This window comes from Portunus trituberculatus, chromosome 20 (assembly GCF_017591435.1).
Source record: "Portunus trituberculatus isolate SZX2019 chromosome 20, ASM1759143v1, whole genome shotgun sequence".
Taxonomy (NCBI): domain Eukaryota; kingdom Metazoa; phylum Arthropoda; class Malacostraca; order Decapoda; family Portunidae; genus Portunus; species Portunus trituberculatus.
The window spans coordinates 8,626,209-8,647,257 of NC_059274.1; the positions used below are offsets into that span (position 1 = coordinate 8,626,209).

The 21,049-nt window shown below is 43.8% G+C and overlaps 1 protein-coding gene across 3 annotated transcripts in view; it reads right to left on the reverse strand.

The window, feature by feature from the left end:
• Positions 1–21,049, reverse strand: part of LOC123506565 (unconventional myosin-XV-like) — a 98,138-nt gene that overhangs the window by 33,606 nt on the left and 43,483 nt on the right. The window contains exons 12-34 of one of the 3 annotated variants that reach the window (XM_045258767.1): positions 19,305–19,453; positions 18,712–18,850; positions 18,205–18,359; positions 17,352–17,556; positions 16,724–16,929; positions 15,778–16,094; positions 15,263–15,387; positions 14,722–14,895; positions 12,487–12,647; positions 11,945–12,114; positions 11,411–11,635; positions 10,981–11,080; positions 10,388–10,619; positions 9,427–9,626; positions 9,091–9,272; positions 8,559–8,772; positions 8,132–8,397; positions 7,245–7,432; positions 4,649–5,053; positions 2,428–2,682; positions 1,725–1,859; positions 1,098–1,265; positions 195–724 (exon numbers count right to left, since the gene is read on the reverse strand). In XM_045258767.1, coding sequence (XP_045114702.1) covers positions 195–724; positions 1,098–1,265; positions 1,725–1,859; positions 2,428–2,682; positions 4,649–5,053; positions 7,245–7,432; positions 8,132–8,397; positions 8,559–8,772; positions 9,091–9,272; positions 9,427–9,626; positions 10,388–10,619; positions 10,981–11,080; positions 11,411–11,635; positions 11,945–12,114; positions 12,487–12,647; positions 14,722–14,895; positions 15,263–15,387; positions 15,778–16,094; positions 16,724–16,929; positions 17,352–17,556; positions 18,205–18,359; positions 18,712–18,850; positions 19,305–19,453 — 4,901 coding nt within the window. Of the gene's footprint in view, positions 1–194; positions 725–1,097; positions 1,266–1,724; positions 1,860–2,427; positions 2,683–4,648; positions 5,054–7,244; positions 7,433–8,131; positions 8,398–8,558; positions 8,773–9,090; positions 9,273–9,426; positions 9,627–10,387; positions 10,620–10,980; positions 11,081–11,410; positions 11,636–11,944; positions 12,115–12,486; positions 12,648–14,721; positions 14,896–15,262; positions 15,388–15,774; positions 16,095–16,723; positions 16,930–17,351; positions 17,557–18,204; positions 18,360–18,711; positions 18,851–19,304; positions 19,454–21,049 lie in introns of all 3 variants that reach the window. The other 2 variants (XM_045258766.1, XM_045258768.1) reach the window with 2 other exon arrangements.

Here is a 21,049-nt window from a genome sequence, read left to right on the forward strand (position 1 = left end):
TATTATATTTCTTAAATGGGACAAGAAAAATTATTCAAAACAAATACAAAGAAGAGAAACACTCATTAGAAAGTTTATTAATTATTGTTTTCCTGTTTTTTATTAGTTTTCTCAAATGGAAAAAGAAAGATCATCAACATCAGGTACAAAGAAAAAAAACAATTCAAATACCCTTAACATCAACCTTCGCTTACCTTGAAGGATGAGAGGAGGTCAACGCTTCCAGTTTCTCCCTCATTTCCCGAGAGATCTTGAGCTTCCCGATTCCTTCCTTACTCTTTGCATCATCTACTGGATTGCCCCATGAATCCCTTCTTTTCCTGGCACCCTTCTCCTTGCCATCAATCTTATCCCTGGAGGTGTTGTGGCTGCTGTGGGCACTGTGAGCATGGCTGTGGCTGTGGCCGTTAGTCTGTTGTGAGTGTGAGTGTTGCTGTGACAAGTGATGGGAGTGATGGCCAGAGTGATGCTGCGATGACTGGTGGTGACTGGAGTGCTGGGAGTAGTGGTGTGAGTGGTGGCTGGTGTGTTGTGAGTGTTGGCTGCTGTGCTGGTGTTGGGAGGCCTGCTGTGACTGGTGAGAGCTATGCTGGTGCATGCTGTGCTGGTATGAGGACTCCTTGCGAGGGGATGGTTCAGCACTGCTGCTAGTGTTGGGGCCGCCTACTTCAAACTCCTCCCACTCAATAGTGAAGCTTTCCTCTTTGCCAAGCCGCTGCCCATCCTGAGTGACGGTGAGGAAAGGCAATGGTCACTTTATGGAACCTTTCTCAAAATTGGCAATATTGTAAGAGTGAAAGACAACTCAATGGAACTTTTAAATTGAGGCAGTAAGGGAATAAGGAAAAAACAAAAGAATTAAGGCAGGAATGAAGAAATGGGAAAAAGAGGGGAAAGATAGATAAGACCTTATGCAATGTTAAATCTTTGAGAATAGAAGATTAGGAGTAACAATTAGAAACAGTAAATATATGGAACACTCATCTTGCCACCTTTAAAACTAAGACAAGAGGGAGGGAGGGAGGGAAGTTGAAGACATTTTGCAGTGTTAAATAGGAATAGAAAACAAAGACTAAGTTAATATGCAGAACACCCACCTTGCCTTCTCCCTGCTTAGACATTTTCTTGGACTGCTGACGGATTTTGAACTGCAGGAAGGAATCATTGGGGTCTTCTTCTCCTTTAGGGGGAGGCCACCGCCACTTCCCTATCCTGACTGTCTTGGCACGCTGGTAGGGGTCCAGGAAGCCACCTGCTGCCATCTCCTGGGATAGAGAACACATGCAGGTGGAGGAAAGCAGTGGGAAGTGTACATACAAAAAGTACCAGTTGAGTTATGCTTTACTGAAGTCTTGTAGTCTGAAATACCTTCACTTTTTAATCTCTGTCAAGTTATCTTTAATTTTCTTTTGTTTACATAAACTTGATCAAGAAAATTTAGTTCTCACATGTTTTTTTTCTCAGGTTTATTGTCATTGTGGGATGAAAAACTGTAGTGAAATATTATAGCCTTAAATACCTTTACTTAATAGTGTGTGGTGCATCATCTTTCATCATCTTTAGTTTTCTATTGGTTACATAAACTTTAAAAAAAATAATATCCCTCAGGTTTTATTCTGTTTTCTCAATGGTGACACACTTCCACAACACACACTGGTTCACTGGTTCACCTTTGTCCCTTCACACTGAGACTATTTCTTACCCTGCACCCACTCCATACTCACCTCAGGGTTAAGATGTGTGGGCATGGGGGGAGGCGGGGGCACTACACCACCCCAGGGGGATTCAGTGGGGCTCAGCAGCTGTCCCTGGGGCTGTCCATCGGAAGGCTGCTGTACTATGCTAAAGTCGTGCAGCATCTGGCCAGTGGGAGATGGGAATGTGGTGTGCCAGTGCAAGGACAGTGGCAGCAGAGGAGGTTGTGGTGGTCTTAGCTCTAACATGAAAAGCAGTGGTGGTGGTGGTGGTGGTGGTGGTGGTGGTGTTAGCTATGTCTCAAAGCAGCAGCAATGGCTATGGTGATGACAGGACTCTGGCATAGGTGACTAAACACTAAAGCAGCATTTACTAAAGAAACTAACATTTTTAAGCACTGTAATATGAAAAGTTTAGTCTCTAATGTTCCCATACAACACTTTTTAATATGACCTATCAGTTCCATGTATTTATTGAGACTATGCTCTGATATGCTCTGCCACACTTTGTTGAATCCATAGTCATTGTAATATTTAACCATCAAGCTTCAGCACACTAGTTAAATGCAAATCCAAGAGCAGACTGACACATATCAGCGAGTGTGCTATGACCATTTAACCTTACTAATACTATTCTCTACACAAACTGATTCTACACTTCACTAAAATCAAACTCTGAAGCTAACCCTAAGGACAGACTAGTATAGCATGATGAGTGACTGAAGCACCATACCTTTGCATCATCAGACGCATTTGAGTGCTTCTTCTGTGACTGCTCAGCGACAGGAGAGGAAAGCGCAGCTGCCTGAGAGAACATAGGGGGGGAGGCCATCATGGAGCCCGGCATGACCAGAGGAGGAGGCGGAGACAAAGGTGCTCCTCCCATAAACCTTTGATCACCTCCACCAGCGCCTCCCTCAGCTCCTCCTCCTGCTGCAGCCTTCTCAGTGCTCCATAACTCACTCTGCTCCGGCTCTTGGAAGGAAACCTGGCCACCACAACACAACATGATGAGGTGCAGTCTTTTTGTGTTTTAATGTAAAAGGGGTAGTGGCCAAGGGTACTATACATAAGAAGACCTGCCATTACCCCTATTACAGCCTAAAGTCAGTTAACTTGCCTTATTTTTCACTGTTTAATACTTTTTCTCAGTCTTAAGTCCTCTGATAAGGGGTGTCTGATCTGCTAAGAGTCTTAAAGAAAATAATTAATAGTCAGCAAATCAGATTTAGCATAAGGAAAAACAAAATTAAGCAAGGCAAATTAAATGACTATACATTCTGAGGCAACACCACACCAGACAGCAGAGTCAGATGTAATGCCTGGCTTGCACGAGACTTAGGATTGTGAAGTGTCTGTGTTCAATGAAGTTGATTGGAATTGCTGATATTTGCAGTATGTGGTACATTCCTGGGATTCTCTTTTTATTCATTTTATTTGTATGGTTACTGATTGTTTTTTTTTTTTAGTGCAGTATTGTATCTAATGGCTTTGAGTAATTTAGTTGTAAGGTGACATCTAGTGTGTTGTGTGGTGTGTTCTTCAAGTGTTCCTTCCACAGGTTTTATTTAATGTGTGGTTAATGACTCCTTAGTATTGTATCACTTCTAATGTGTACATGTTTATTTATAAGATTTGTTTTATTACCAGCATTTCATTATTTCTTACTGAAGATGAATTTATAGTTCTATATTTAAATGGTATTATGACAAGTTACATCTTCACTGTTACTATCAGCATAATACTAGATCACAAAAAAATTAATCAGTGTCTGACAGACATGATCAATACATAATAAAAAAAAAAAAAAAAAAAAAAAGTTAATATTTACAAATAACAAAAAGATTTATACATGAAGCACCACCCACACAAATAGCAGCAGTGAGCAGCCCCCTTCCATCCTCAGCCCCAGAAGTAGAGTCTGTACAGCTTCAAGTCACACTGAACTGAGCTAGTCCCAGTGAAAGGCTCTCTTGGGAGGGAAAGACAGAGGCAATACTTTCTTTGTCTTAGAGGGAAGAGGAAAACAGTCTGAGAAAAAGAGACATATCTCAATGGAGGAAAAATAGAAGAGAAGGCCTTACAAAGAGGACATAAGATAAGATTTAAAAAGAAGGAAAATAAAGAAGAGAGGTTAATGTAGAAGACTAAAGTTTGAATGGAGGAATGATAGAAAAGAAACAAAAATTTTAATGTAAGAAAGATAAAGGAGAGAGACTTATGAAGAAGACCAAGACTGAAAGCAGGAAATTAGAGGTCAGAGCCATATAGAAAAGACACTAATGAACCATAGTAAAGGATGGAGAAGAAGAAAAGGAAGAAAAATATGCAGTTTCAGGTCCATGTCAGCACCACCACCACTACCACCAGTTGTTGAGTGAGGTGGTGATGCTTTGTACACCAAGTCATGAGTCAGTCTGAGCACCACCACTTGATTCTCATCCTCCCACAAGGAATCCAGTCTTACACAACAGCAGATGAGTGTCAAGTAAACAAAAAAATAGAAATAATACATAATAATAAGCTCTCTATGCTATGGTATGCAGAATAAGCCTGGAGAAAGAGTCAGCAAGCCTTTACAATGGCTACAAATGAGGGAAGTTTATGGCACACTAGATATAAAGACCAAAAGTTGATATAAAACTTGCTGGTATTGTGGAGTCAAAGTCAATTTCATTTCTCTCCAGCACAGAGACTTTCCTGATGATGTAAACAATGTTATGATCTAATATCTACTGACACTTTTTCTATGAAGCTATGACATGTGTAACCTCGATCAAGCCTTCTGGAGATCCCCACAGGTCTAAATGTTAGTCACTAGTGTGTGCTCTTCACCTAGCACTTCCAGGGTGAGTAAGGCAGCTAGCTCTAGGGTAAGTGTGGAAGCTAAAAGCTGACCTACTGAAGCTCAAGCTGCCCACCTCCAGGACAGCCACACCATCTCGCCCTGGTACCTTGTTGCTGTTGTTGTTGGCGGTGATGGTGGTGGTGGTGGTGGAAGTGGGGCGTCTCTGAGGGAGGGAGTACGTGTCCCCTCCCACCTGGTAGTGAACCCTGTCACCTGATGCGCCCTGAGCCACCCCTGACACTTCCCCCTGGCCAGGCATGCCAACAGTGGCTGGCGGCACCACCCCAACCGGCATGGTGGGTGTCAGCGGCACCATGGATATGCCGGGGTTCATGGGCATGCCACCACTCATACCTACATTGGCTGCCATGGGCACATTGCCAGCCATGGGCATACCTTGGTGCATGGACATATGTGCAGCCATGGGCATGCCAGCGAGGGGCATCATACCCAGCATGCCAAGACGGAAGGAGTCTTGGGGACTCATGCCACGAGCAGCCTGGCCAAGGTGCTGCAGATGACATCACTCTCATTACCTTGCCAGGAAACACTCCACACTTTTCACAATGACATGTACAGTAGATGCAAGCACACACACACACACACACACACACACACACACACACACACACACACACACACACACACACACACCCATAGGGTAACGTCTGGCTGTCTCATCAGAGACTGCAGCAGATCAAACAGTGAAACACACACACACACACACACACACACACACACACACACACACACACACACACACACACACACACACACTAAAATTAAATGTCTGACTATACTGACTCCATGGGTGAACATAACTCACACTCTGCTGCTAAACTTTCAGGGTACATTCAGTGTGTCATGACCTACACATGTCAGGAGGTACATACTACCATCCCCTAATACTGTGGTGATTTAATGGTAACAATCAACAATGAACACAGCAAGTCCATCAGTCAGATGTGTGTGTAAGTGTGACAGCCTGGAAGGGAAAGACTCAGGAAGAATGAGCAGCCACACACACCCTGCAGCACAGACAGGAACATCCCAAGTGGTCACTCCTGCCTCACTCCATGCCAGGTGACGGCAAGAGGCATGCACTGTGCTGTGTGGCGTGGCTGAGGTGTGTGAGCTGCCTGACAGGTACACTCCATGCCATGCTGAGTTACACAACTAAGGAAGTCAGCTTAATCCAACATAGGTTTCTTTATTCACTCTATATATCTGACTAAGGTGGCCCACACATCTTACCTCAATGACATAACAGTTCTATTCATTATATACTGAGACTAGAAATGTACAATACAGTAATACCTCGAGATACAAACACCCCAACATACAATATTTTTTTTATATACAACGAAAAATTTCATATAATTCATGCCTTGAAATATGAAGATATTTTTAAGATACAAATAGTCATCAGTAAGTGGTGCAGCGATCGCTCGCTACTCATGTCCACCTGAACATTCAGCCCACATTGTGTATTGTTGTTCATCTTTTGTGCATGTATGTGTCTGTGCTCCTCGGCAGTGTGTAAAAGTTTGGCAAGAAACACACAAAATAGCCTGTATTCACGTACTGATTACACTTGGAAATTCAATAAACAAGAGAGTACAAATGGTGTTCTACCCACAAGCAACTCTTCCTCTTTGCAATGCAAAAAACCAGAAGTCTCTAGATGCTATGATTACCAAAATATCACAGGTTGAATGAGGTGGTATCATCGGTGTACGTGGCCTTGTGTCCGATCGGGTTCAGCGGCCTTGGCTAGAGCTCTCTCTCTCTCTCTCTCTCTCTCTCTCTCTCTCTCTCTCTCTCTCTCTCTCTCTCTCTCTCTCTCTCTCTCTCTCTCCTGTCCCCTGTTCTGATACCACTCTCATTCAAAAATTGTCTCCCCGCAACATGGCAAGAAACCCACGGTGTAGAAGCAAGGCACGTGGGAGAGGTGGCGGAATCGGACACTGTGAAATCACCGTCGCTCCCAACATCCATCATAGGAGTTGGTGACACAGTGACGTATAGCATATGTTTACTCCTGATGAGTGTTGCCAGCTCACAAGCAAAGAAAACGGAAAGAAAATAGCCGTAAAAACCCTAAATGTCTATCAATGTGCCCGAGTCTTACATGATGAACATCTATCGACGTGTCCCGAGTTTTGCGGGTTAAGTTGTTATTTTTGGCAATATAGTACATTTATATAATGCATACAATAAACATTGTATTTATCTTATATTAAATCTACATTTGGTTGGTATTTAAAGCATGTAAATTTTTTTGGGGGGTAAATTCGTATCACTAGAACGAATTAATTCTATTTCCATTAATTTCCATGGGAAAAATTGATTTGATATACGATTTTTTTGATATACAACAATCGTCATGGAACAAATTAAATTTGTATGTCGAGGTACCACTGTATTCAGTAAACTCCATGCATAGACAATGAAAAATGACTCTTTATCAGTCATGAAAGAGCTTAAGCCTTTTCATAGAGGAACAGTGCTCTGAGAGTCCAGCAGTCCACCTACCAGAATATACTGTAAATTTACCTATAACAAGAAAGAACAAAAGAAACATTCACTATTCTTTTTATTTCCTTTATAGAACTCTCAGTGCTTCTGCCTATCAAGTGAAGACCAGTCTAGCACTAAACACCACAAGGAATTAAGGAAAGGGAGCATGATTGGCCACTTACCGGAATGGACTGAGAAAGGAGCTGCTGCAGTGCCTGGTTCTGGGCCATGAGATGCTGCTGGATCTGAATATTCTGGGCGACGGCAGACTGCAGGAAGGCCCGTTGGATGTGCTGCTGCTGGAGGGCCATTTGTGTGGGGTTCACATTGCTGGGCTGGGGTGTTGGTGGCATTCCTGGCATTGCAATTCCTGTCAAGCAAAGAATACAAGTTACAATTTATAATACTGTGTCAAATTAAGTATTAGTGTGTCAAAGCATCAGTACCATCCCACACTGAAATTTAGAGGGTGGGGCATATTGCAGTGATGAGACTGAATACCTGGAAAGAGTTAGTGCATTTCAAAGCATAAATGGTATACTGAAGGCTTATCTTACAGAAAAACAGAGGGATACAGTTCAGAGCCAAGTCAATACTAATTTACATCTGTTTTTTATTGTTTTACTGATAGTGAGGATGAGGCAGTGCCAGGAAAGAATTAGTGTGTATTGCAGTATGAATGATACATAGAAGGTTAGGTTAGTATCAGGTCAAGTTAAGTTATGTTTAGACTAATTCAGTTCATTAGTTTCATTGCTAATTCACTGAAGTCTTTACTGGCTTGCACCTGGCTTTAAACATATTACTGGCAGAATAACCAAAGCTAACCTGCACTTTAATCCTTTCATTGCTATGATATGTTTTCATATTCATTCTGCTTATTGTTTAGTGATTTTATAGTTTCAGAAAGTTATATGAGGATTGAAATAGTGAAGATTCTGGCCATTAATCTTCTAACCTCCATAAACCCTTCACAATGTAAAAAAATCACCTAATCATACCCAAACTCATGATAAAAATGCATCCCAATACTGAAGGGGTTAAGCAATGGTGTAGTAAGATTTCTCACCTCCAGCAGAGTAGAGAGGCAAAGTACCGGGTGGACTGAAGGGTGGAGGGGAGCCAGGAGCACCTGAGATGGACACGTTTGGATAGAAGGTGGGCCCTGACGTGGTGGTTGGGGCGCCCGTGTCAACCTCCGCTGCTCCCTGGCCGCCTCCCTTCAGGGCCCGGGCCAAGGATGGGATGTCCTCCAGGCCACTGAGGGATTCATTCAGGTCCACATCCTGCAAGGCATGGAGCAGACTCTGTCGCCGGAAGGATCCCTGGCGAGTTCTGTGGGTGAGGAATGTGACTGTCATATGTGTTCTTATCTAAATCCTTTACAAGTCCTGTTGGGGAAGAAATACACAAAAAAATCTGTCAATTTAAAGGCACAGACTGGCTGGATATTTGAGAAACTCCCACCCATTAATCATTCTGATCCTTCCACTTGCCTGGCTAAGGCTATGGAGTGATCCAGGTCATCCTCCAGGTCACAAGCTGCCTGAGGGTGAGATGGACGGCTGCCTCCCTTGATGGATGCAGCGAGGGAGCGAGCATCGGACAGTTCATCCAGCTGGGAGTTGAGGACTGGCATGAACAGGTCGTCCAGGAATTGGTCCACATCTGAGGCCTGGGACGGCACTCGCACCCGCCGCACATGGGAGGCTGAGGGACACAAGCACTTTGAAGGCACACTGAGGCATGGGAAGCTGTGAGACTTATGCACACTGAAAATATACACTGAGATATGGCATGGAAAACATACACTGATATATGAGAGAATGAGTAATATAAGTACATTATGAACAAAAACTAAAGAAAAGAAGAAGCTATACATTGGAGGACACCATAAACAGAATACCTAGGAAGACAAAAGCCACATAGACACTCACAAATAAACTCACAGGCCCTGAAAACACTAATACATGGACTTCTTCACTGAAATACACAGAGATGTGTAAAATATGAGAAGAGTTACCCCACCTAGTGAAGGTGCCTCGCTGGTGTCTGACATTGCTGATGACTTCATGTATTCTCTTTCCAGCTGGGCGCGTGCAGACTGGTGCCATCCTCCACCAGGCCCCCGTCGCCCAGCCTGCCCACCCTTGATGTAGCGGTTAGAGCCTCGGGAATACTCAGTCTTGGTCTCCTCCTCTGCTCCACTCCTGCCAGGCACAGACAAGGCAGGACAATCAGGGAATGTTACAGTGAGATCATCAGTTAAACCCCTTCTTATTCCACTCATACAAAAAGAAAACTAAGAAATATTAAAAAGATAAAAATGAGGTGTAAAGCCATAAAAATCTTTCCTATACACACCTTTCCTCCAGCAAGTCATATTTATTCCATGTCCTTGACCCGGAGAGTGACTTAGGAGCACCTCGCTGGGACACAGACTCCATGTTGTCCAGATCATGGGCGGTGATCTCCTGCCCATTGACTAGTGCCTGCCTCTCACTCACCAGACGCTCTACACTGTGGTAACGCTCGTTCAGTCTGCTCCTTGACAACCGGAGCACCTGAACACACACAGAAATAAAGAGAATGCATGAAAGACTCTGAAGATGAAGAATGGGATCAAAGGCAAGGCTGAGAACCAGACAGGAGGATCTAAACACATACAAAATAACAACTGGAGCACCTGAACACACACAGGAATTAGGGAATGTGTGAAAGACTTTGAAGATGAAGAATGCATGGGTTCGAGGGCAAGGTCGAACACCAAACAGGAGGATCTAAGTACATACAATTGGTGAGGTAATGCAAATTAACAGTAGGAATTGAAAGTACTTGGCAAGGAAATAATGGGATAACAAAAGGAATATTTAGAGGAAGACAGAAGCATCTATAAGCTGTTGAGATAGGAAGACATACAAGACATACATAAATCAATTAGAGAATGAAGTTGGAGACAGTTGGAAAGTTATGGTAGTAGTAGTAGTAGTAGTAGTAGTAGTAGTAGTAGTAGTAGTAGTAGTAGTAGTAGTAGTAGTAGTAGTGCAGTGGTGCAGTGCAGCAGCAGTAGCAGTAGTAGTAGTAGTAGTAGTAGTAGTAGTAGTAGTAGTAGTAGTAGTAGTAGTAGTAGTAGTGCAGTAGTAGTGCAGTAGTAGTAGTAGTAGTAGTAGTAGTAGTAGTAGTAGTAGTAGTAGTAGTAGTAGTAGTAGTAGTAGTAGCAGCAGCAGCAGCAGCAGCAGTAGTAGTAGTAGTAGTAGCAGTAGCAGTAGCAGTAGCAGTAGCAGTAGCAGCAGTAGTAGTAGTATAATCACACTTCATCACAAACCTGCATATCTGGTGGACCTTCAAGGAGGTTATCTAGTGACCTGCTCTTTGCCTTGTCCTCAAAGTAGCGATTGTTGAGAGCTGAGGTGCGGGACAAACCAATGCCATCCTCCTCTGTCCCCGCTCCACCTCCTGCCCCCGCCACACCACCCTCAGTGCCACTCATCACCTGGTCATGTGCCTCCAGTGCCTCCCGGGACAGTTTGCGGGTTAGGGCGGGTGGTGAGCGAGTCCTGTAGGAGTGACAGAAGTAGTGCAACTGGTGAGAGTGGTGTACTGGTCTATATGTTTGCCTGATTGTGTTGTGAAGGTTTTGAGTTGCATTTGCTAGCAACTGTTTCTCTGTGTTTATGTTTTTTGAGGTTTTCATTGAGAAAAAAGTGCACCCGTCTATATGTTTATTGGTTACTGTTTTTCTGTGTTTATGATTTGTTGAGGTTTTCTTTGAGAGGACTGTGAGAGAAAGAAGTGGTATATTGGTCTACAAGTTTACTGAATTGTATTTGTATTTGTTGGTTACAGTTTCTCTGTGTCTGTGTTTCTCTATTGTGCAGAGGCTGACTGTGAAGGCAGGATAAGGAAGCATTGCCTCACCTTCTGGCTATCACAGGTGACTCCTCCATGGCAGACACCTCTGTCACCTTGACCAGAGGTAGCGGCACTGTCGTGGACACGCGGCGTTCTGGGGCAGCTCCTGGGAGGAGGGAAAGTGGTCACCTCAGTGCTAATCTTTTTATCAAAGCAAACCTATGAATAAAAATCCATTTCCAGTGATGTGATATAAGTACATATACATATTCTTTAAAAGATCACGAAATAAGACAGTTTTTAATCCTTTAACTGCAATTATTAACACTTGTAGCACTTTAAAATCTGTTTTCATGGACAAACAGGAAGAAGAATAGCAAGTCAATTACATTTTTCTATACTACAGACACCTAAGAGACTGTAGTGCAATGAAATGTGTAAGAAAGAGGGGAAGGTAATTAGAGAGGCTGGATAACAGATGAAGCCATGGACTGACCAGTGTTGAGATGGCTGGAGGAACACTTAGGGAAGGTCTGCGGCAGCTCCCTGTCTCCTATGAGGTCAAGGACGTACTCCAGCCCTGGCGTCTCAATGACTGTGTCGTCCTGAGTGAGGCAGACGGTCCAGCCGGTGTTATCCATGATGCCTCGTTCTTGCAGCAGACTGGCAGCAAACTCCTCGGTGGTGGTCCAGGAGTCCACCTCACCCAGCCCAACCTTGCCTGAGGGAGGGAAGAGACAGTAACAACCTTGCCTGAGGGAGGGAAGAGACAGTAACAACCTTGCCTGAGGGAGGGAAGAGACAGTAACAACCTTGCCTGAGGGAGGGAAGAGACAGTAACAACCTTGCCTGAGGGAGGGAAGAGACAGTAACAACCTTGCCTGAAGGAGGGAAGAGACAGTATATCTTTTTACCAGCAGTCAAGTCAGTCAGATTTTACAATACTATAGCTAATAGAGCCAAAATAAAATACAAACTGACAATATTATAAGCCACAATTAAGAGTAAAGGACAGAATGTTTATCCTCACCATCAGGGAAGCGCGCCTCCAGTGCCATCCTTGCCTTCTTGCGGTTGGTCTGCCACTCCAGGTCTGTGGGCGGGAAAGAGCGCGCCACACCCCCTGACCTCTTGTGAGACGACAGCAGCTTCCTTTGACACAGCCCGGCGTACCCATCCAGCCCATGGTCTGACACATACCTGGCAGAAGGAGTGAGAGAGGGAGAGATGGTGAAGTGAGTGACTCTCTTCAGTGATTATTATCTACAGTGCCTGAGAAAGGGAAAAATAGTGAAATGGATATATCTTACATTATAAACAATATAATATCACCCAACAGAGCTTAAGAATATACACAGCAGATCCAGTTTTTGGGGAAAGTTTCACAAATAATTAAGATTTTCACCACTAAACATTAAAAGCAAAGCTAAATAACCCCAAAATATCCAACAAATGGCAATAGACACACGAACAGACATAGAAAGCAAGACTGAGTACAATGGAAGCACAAGCACACACATAACCATCAACAAAACAAAACCAGTGGGCCAGTGGAGTCAGCACAGCACTTACTTGAGGATGTACTTGTAGAGTGTGGAAGAGGGTGGGAAGACAGAGAGGCAGTTGGCCAGCAGCAGCCAGCCTCTCTCAGCATTGGCAGTGTTGTCATTACGCCATGTCTGGTTACACAGCTGACACAGGATCTCGTCTCTCAGCCTCTCGTTACCAAGACCCTGGACGCAACACAATAATACATATATATCTATCTATACACTACTGCATATACATACTCTCCATTCACAAATCATATACAAAAGCTCTTGAATTTAGTGTACACTTAAGCCTCGGCTATCGCACCCAATTGGGGCCAAAATAGCCGAGCTATAGCTGAAAACGCGATAGCCGAATTGAACAACTAATGGTAAAAATTGTTATTGGTACCGCAACCACAAATTTTACTCCTAATATCCCTCATTTTTACTTCTTTTTAAATTAGTGTATAATCCATTGGTACCAATTAAAACATGTCAAGGTTATAACATAAAAAAAATTTACATCAGCTCATTGTATTTACTAGAGATGTACCGATGCATCGGTATCGGTATCGTAATTGGCGGTATCGGCCTATTTTTTGGGTATCGGTATCGGCTTATTTTATGCCGATACTTACGATACCTAAAAGGAATTTACTACTTAGTGATATATTCGATATAAGATATTGATTACTGAGTAATTTACCTTTGCAAATGGCTTCAAAAAGCTTCTAGAATTGCTCCTATTTCACAAACGTTCTCAGAAGGACTCACAGCATCCCCCAAAACAAAGCCTCCCATCTGATAACGCTCGCTGTCCACCAACTCATCCTGGTGTCCAGTGCAGTAATCACTATAAGTAGTAGTATCGGTATCAGTGGTATCAGTATCGATAGTAGTATCGGTATCTGCCCAATTAGATGGTATCGGTATCGGTATCGGAATTGGCCAAAATTCTGGTATCGGTTTTGGCCAATGAGCGCTCAGATACCCCATGACATCATGGCTGGGCGCACGATAGCAGGCATCTGAGGTCGTGATAATGAAATTTTAGCAGCTTTTCATGGGTGCGTGATAGCAATAAAACGCGATAGCTGAAGTTGCGATAACCGAGGGTTGACTGTATTTCTCCTCTTTCAAATGCCTATGACTCAAGAATAATAGATATAAGAGAACACAACAAATCTATCACCATTCTTGCATATTTCAGAAGAGCAGCAACATCTATCACTCTTCCCACACACACACACACACACACACACACACACACACACACACACACACTGATCCTGAGAGAAGAACACGACATTCGAAGTACAAGATCGCATAGTAAAAAACTGAGGAAGGGAAGATGTCTGAGAGATGTTAAAAAATATAGTTTCCTGCAAAGATGTGTTGAGACTTGTAACAGTTTGAGTGAGGAAGAGTGTCAGCAAAGAGTGTGCATAGCTTTAAAGAAAAATTGAATAATTGTAGATATGAGACGGGGCCACACGAGCGTAAAGCCCAGGCCCTGTAAAAATACAACTAGGTAAATACAACTAGGTAAATGCACACACACACACACACACACACACACACACACACACACACACACACACACACACACACACACACACACACACACACACACACGTAGTGTAGTGGTTAGCACGCTCGACTCACAATTGAGAGGGCCAGGTTCAAGTCCCGGTAAGCAGCGAGGCAAATGGGCAAGCCTCTTAATGTGTAGCCCCTGTTCACCTAGCAGTAAGTAGGTACAGGATGTAACTCAAGGGGTTGTGGCCTCGCTTTCCCGGTGTGTGTTGTGTGTTGATGTAGTCTCAGTCCTACCTGAAGATCAGTCTACGAGCTCTGAGCTCGCTCCGTAATGGGGAAGACTGGCTGGGTGACCAGCAGACGACCGAGGTGAATTACACACACACACACACACACACACACACACACACACACACACACACACACACAGCATAGTGTAGTGGTTAGCACACTTGGCTCACAACTGAGAGGGTCCAAGTTTGAATCCCAGAAAGTGGCGAGGTAAATGGGCAAGCCTCTTAAAATATGTAGCCCCTGTTCACCTAGCAGTAAACAGGTATGGGATGTAACTCGAGGGATTGTGGCCTTGCTTTCCCGGTGTGTGGAGTGTGTTGTGGTCTCAGTCCTACCCGAAGATCGGTTTATGAGCTCTGAGCTCGCTCCATAATGGGGAAGGCTAGCTGGATGACCAGCAGATGACCGTGGTGAATTACAGACACACACACACACAGATTACCTTGTTGGTGATGTAGTTGCCAAGCACTGTCTCCCGCAGGCCAGACAGCGCTGGGTCATTCATGAAGCGCAGGATAAGCTTGAACACGGCAAGGGAGTCGCTATAGTCTGCATCCCGGGACTTGGAGAGGAAGGGTGTCTTGATGGGCTCTCTCTTCATGCCCCAGATGTGTGACTGAGATGGGAAGGGTTGAGTTACATACAAGTATTAGGGAAGGCAAGACAAGGCACACAATTTTGGTCCTCACACTCATTCACAGAGAGAGAAAGCATTCTTGTCCTCACACTCATTCACAGAGAGAGAAAGCATTCCTGTCCTCACTTTGCAGGGGTCAGACACAGCTTTGAACAAACAATGGCTACATCTCACTGTTACTTCTACAAACAGTGCACCTATCTCTTTCAGATTGTAATCTTAGTCTACATCACACTATCACTTCTAGAACCACTCCAGTACAGATATCTTATTCTTAACTATAATATTAATTCTCCTCTGTAACATAGCATCATCCCAGTTCTCTCTCTGTCAAACAGCAGCTCACCTTGAAGTAAATGCTGGTGAACTTTGAGAAGGCGTGGTAGTCAATGTCATGAGGCAGGGAGTAGTGGGTGGCGATGGGCCGCACTGGAGCCCCAGCACGGGTCACCCCACGCTCCTGCTCCCGATCTGAACCAAGGAAGTTGTGTTAGGAAATAAACTACTTCTACTTCATTGTGTGTCTTCCCTACTATCTAGCTATATACTGACTGGCCCAGACAAGGCACCACACATTCACACACACATACCATCACCACTCTTAGTTCTGTCAACCCTTAGAGGAAATAAACAGTTAGAATTGGAGCAGGTGTGGGGTAGGGAAGAGTCTCATTATGAAGGGGCAGGGGTAATTTAGTGTGTGATATGGGGCCTTGCTGTGGCACTACCCTACATCTGCTAAGGTCTCAGGATTGGAGCAAGTGTGCGGAAAGGGACAGTCTCATCATGACGGGGACAAAGGTGTACCAATGAATAATTAGCCAGGCACATAAGTGATTCAGGGAATGCTTAGCTCACCACCTAGCTTGGAGAGGATAAAGGCCAGCTCGGCAGGGATTTCCAGATGGTTCACTCCTGCCACGGACCGCTGTACTCGCTCCTGGTCTGCCTTGTTCTGTGCCGCTTCACGCTCCGCCCGCTGCTTGGCCACTTGCTCTGCCAGCCGCCGCCGGTTCAGCTCATCCTTGAGTCGCTTGACATGCTTCCTGGCGCTTCTGCCACGTACCAGTGACTGGATCTTAACCACAGATGACCTGAGCGTGCGGTAGCGGCGGCGGGCCAGCCACATGCGCACTGTGGCCTGCACCACCAAGGCTGCTCGCTGCTGGGCACGGAACCTGCCGACACAATGGTGATCAGCAACACTCAAGCATATTTGCATTATTCTTTATTGATTTCTAAGTGTGTGTGTGTGTGTGTGTGTTTCACTATTTGATCTGCTGCAGTCTCTGATGAGATAGCCAGACGTTACCCTACGGAAAGAGCTCAGAGCTCATTATTTCCGATCTTCGGATAGGCCTGAGACCAGGCACACATCACACACCGGGACAACAAGGTCACAACTCCTCGATTTACATCCCGTACCTACTCACTGCTAGGTGAACAGGGGCTACATGTGAAAGGAGACACACCCAAATATCTCCACCCGGCCGGGGAATCGAATCCCGGTCCTCTGGCTTGTGAAGCCAGCGCTCTAACCACTGAGCTACCGGGTGTGTGTGTGTGTGTGTGTGTGTGTGTGTGTGTGTGGTGGTTTGTCTGGGATGTGCCATGTGGGATTCTTGGCTTGGTGTATTGATGGATGGAAGTAGATCAAGTAAAATACAGATAGATGAATGTCAATTATGATATGAAAATACAATGAATCAAGAGAAATTGGAGGAAATCTACTACCATACTGCTACTGCTACTTTGTCTTCTAAACCCCACCTCACAACAGCTTTAGAACCACTGGCCACACACCCACCTTCTGCGAGACAAGTAGCCCCTGACATAGCGCTGCAGAGTGACCACAGCAAAGGACAGGGTCTGGTATCTCTCTTCCTCCAGTGTCTGCTCCAATGCCTCCTTCAGGAAAATCTTGGTGAGGCCCAGCTGGTAGCTCCCCCTTGAGGCACTCCCGGCCTTCCTTCGCTCCAGCACCGCCCGACAGATCTCCTTGGATGGAGCTCCCTGGAATCAACATAAAAGTTCAATGTGGTGCTATACATGGAAATATGAAGAGTTACAAAGGATAACTTATAGATACAGCTTCTTCAGTTCTTCCTGGCCTACTTGATTGATGGTAGAGAAGATAGGAGACTGAAAATTTAAGTACATAGAGAAACAGGAACTAAGCCAGACATACATACTAGTTAGAATCATAACCCACAGCCAGAAGAGCAAAATTATAAACCCAACATAATACAAGGATCATAAGGAAAGCTAACACAAAGTAATGCCTCTGTCAGAATTATTAGACATTACTATTACAATCACAGACCTCATAGCCAGAAAACTAGAGAAAACAAAAGCTAAGGCACCTTGACACACATATAGTTAGCCATATACGAGTAGATCTCATAACCAAGACACACAGCACAAGGAAAACTCACCCTCGGGACCTGGCCAGGGATGAGGCAACGATACCTCTCAGCAAAGTGTGCAAACCTGAGGCGCACCGGGAAGCCCTGCTGGCGGATCCGAATGGTCTGCAGCATGCCAGAGTACCTGAGCTGCTCCAGAACACAAGGCATGTCCAGCTTGAGCGCTGCCTTGTCTGTGTTGGGCTTGATGCAGCGAACGAACCAGGGATTACATCTGGTGAGGAGGTGGTGTGTAAGTAAGTAAGTGAGTGAGTGAGTGAGTGAATGGGTGAGTGAGTGAGTAGGTGAGTGGGTGAGTGGGTAAATGGGTGCTGAGAATTGGAAGTATGAATTGAGGGTGAGAAAGCTACAAAGATGAATGAATGACTAATAAGAAATGGATGTGTGAAATAAATGAATGAATACAAATAGAGATGTAAAGTGAGTGTAGGAATGCAATTAAAACAAAGATAAGTGTACATCGATCAATGTAACAAGATCACACACAGGTAAAAGATGAATGAAAAACTGACAAATGGACTGGTGACATAATGGAAGGAATAGAAAATAAAGGTGAAAGAAGAGTGAAAATTAATACATGAGTGAATGATTATAAATAAAGATAAGAAGTGAGTGTAGGAATGCCATGAGAACAAAGATAAGCACATGAATATTAGAAGACCACACACAGGTGAAAGATGAATGAAAACTGACAAGAAATGGATTGATCAAATAATGGAAAGAATAGAAAATAAAGGTGAAAAAAGAGTGAAAATTAATAGATACGTGAATGATTGCTAATAGAGATATGAAGTGAGTGTAGGAATGTTAAGAGAACAATTATAAGTAGATAAATATAACAAGATGACACAGCAGCACTCACTTGGCCATGCCCTCCATAAGGTGCGTGAGGGAGTCATTGAAGCGTGCAGACACAGTGGGAGTCCTTGGTTTCATGGTGACAAATCTCCCATTGGCTTTTGTCAGCGTCTTGTTCTCTGAGCCTAAGCGAACATCAAGGAACATCTCCGACAGCATCTACAGGAGAAAAATTACTTCATTCTATTACTGTCATTCTCTCTTAACCCTTCAGAAGTTACCTTGTTCTACTGAAGATGCAAATTTATAAGTGCATCTAGAGGAGAAATGATTTTGTTCTATCACTGCCATTCTCTATAAATTCTCCAGAAGTTGCCTTAAAATATCATTGCTATCCTTAATAACTTTTTATGACCTTGTTCTATTGAATATTCAGATTTACAAAAGCATCTAAAGGAGAAATTATTTTGTTTTATCACTGCTATTCTCTATAAGTCCTCCAGAAATATTACTACTGAAGATACTGATGAGAGATTAATATGTCTTATCAATTCAATTCTTAGTGACTCACGGGCAGCCTGGATGAGATGAGCAGCTCCACCACATCATTCCTGAGTGTGTCCCTGTTCTTGTCCAGGAATCCCTCCACACTGTACCACACCTGCCCTGCATAGTGCTGGATGCCAAACTCCATGGAGGAAAGACGTGGCCTGATGGGTGTAGCAGGAAAGTGAATGAGAGAGCTTACTACACTCTGACTAAAGATGATGTAAATGAGGAAATATATCACACTCCAAGTAAAGGTTATATGAATAAGGGAACATATTTCTCTCTGATTCTAGATAATACATTTGGGGATGATATGTTCAATAAACATTTTTCTGACTCATTCTGTAGCCTTTAGTCAGTGCTCTTACAAGAACAGAAGAAACAACAGGGGTGATTAGATGCCACACAGCTTTAAAGGGAATGTGATATGGCTTGACAGAGCAACAACTAACCACTTTACTTCAGTCATAAAAGATACTAGTAGTCTTTTAAACACTATTCACCTCCTTTACAGCACACCAAATCCTGCAGGTCACTCTTGGCTATGAGAGGAGTTATGTATGTGGTGCTAGTCATGTGCAGGTTACAGTGCAGGCAACACCAGCGGATACATACCTTGAATAGAGTTCATTGAGGGCGTGGTTGTAGTGACACTTCTCCAGGTAGGACTGGTCAGTGGCCTTAGGGAAGTTACTCTCATCATCCAATAAGTGCAGGATACCCACTGGCTTCCGGGCAACTAGTTCTATCACAGGCAGGTTGTCCTAAGGGTGAGGGAGTGATGTTAGTAAGGCAAGGATGTTTGGCATGGCAGGGAGAGGCTGAACTAATTGAGAAACAAATGAGATGATTACCTTAACCATAATTCAAAGCAATAACAGCATAACAGAGAGTATCAACATTTTGATTTGTAAAGATATTAAGGTCATTATGGCTACAGCTCATTCCCTCCACTCACCTGTTACCTCTGGTAAGACTTAAAGAAGAGATAAGAAAGAATTAGCTCTCAAAGAGTGGTAGATGAATAGGACAGACTCAGTAATCAGGTTGTTAGTGCAGAGTCTTGTAGGTGAGCATTATTGTGATATGATAATCACTGACACCCATGCACACACACACACACACACACACACACACACACACACACACACACACACACACACACACACACACACACACACACACACACACACACACACACCCGGTAGCTCAGTGGTTAGAGCGCTGGCTTCACAAGCCAGAGGACCGGAGTTCGATTCCCCGGCCGGGTGGAGATATTTGGGTGTGTCTCCTTTCACGTGTAGCCCCTGTTCACCTAGCAGTGAGTAGGTACGGGATGTAAATCGAGGAGTTGTGACCTTGTTGTCCCGGTGTGTGGTGTGTGCCTGGTCTCAGGCCTATCCAAGATCGGAAATAATGAGCTCTGAGCTCGCTCCGTAGGGTAACGTCTGGCTGTCTCGTCAGAGACTGCAGCAGATCAAACAGTGAAAAACACACACACACACACACACACACACACACACACACACACACACACACAGGAGGAAGAAAGAAAATTTGAAAAGATATTGTAGACAAGAGTAAGGAACATCCAAAATTGTTTTACAGGTTCATAAATGGTAAACTTAAAAGAGAGAGTCCATTGAAAGATTAAAAGGAGAGCAAGGGATAGTAGATGACCCTAAGAATATAGCGGAATTGCTAAATAATAGGTTTCAGCAAGTATTTACTAAAGAAACAATGTTTGTAAAGCCTCAGAATGTACAAGGAAATGTGCACATGGATGACATTAAGATACCTAAAAGGAGTTATATAAAATGTTGGAGGAACTTAAAGATGATAAAGCGATGGGACCAGATGAAGTTTCAGGAAAATTATTGAAGGAGTGTAGAGAAGAATTGATTGATCCATTATATGATATTATAAGGTGCTCATTAGAAACAGGGAAGTACCAGTAGAGTGGAAAAGAGCTGAAGTGGTGCCCATTTATAAGGGAGGCAGTAAGGAAGAGCCTCTTAACTATAGACCTGTGTCTCTAACAAGTGTGGTCGGTAAGATTTGTGAGAGGGTGATAAAGAAATATTGGATACGGTTCCTGGAGGATCATAAGTTATTATCGGATCATCAATTTGGCTTTAGGAAAGGGAGGTCATGTGTAACAAATCTACTGAGCTTTTATTCAAGAGTGGTTGACAAAATACAAGAGAGAGAGGGATGGATGGACTGTGTATATTTGGATTTAAAGAAAGCTTTTGACAAGGTACCTCACATGAGACTGCTATGGAAATTAGAGATTTATGGAGGACTGAAAGGAAAAGTGTTAAAGTGGATGGAAAACTACTTGAGATGGAGGGAGATGA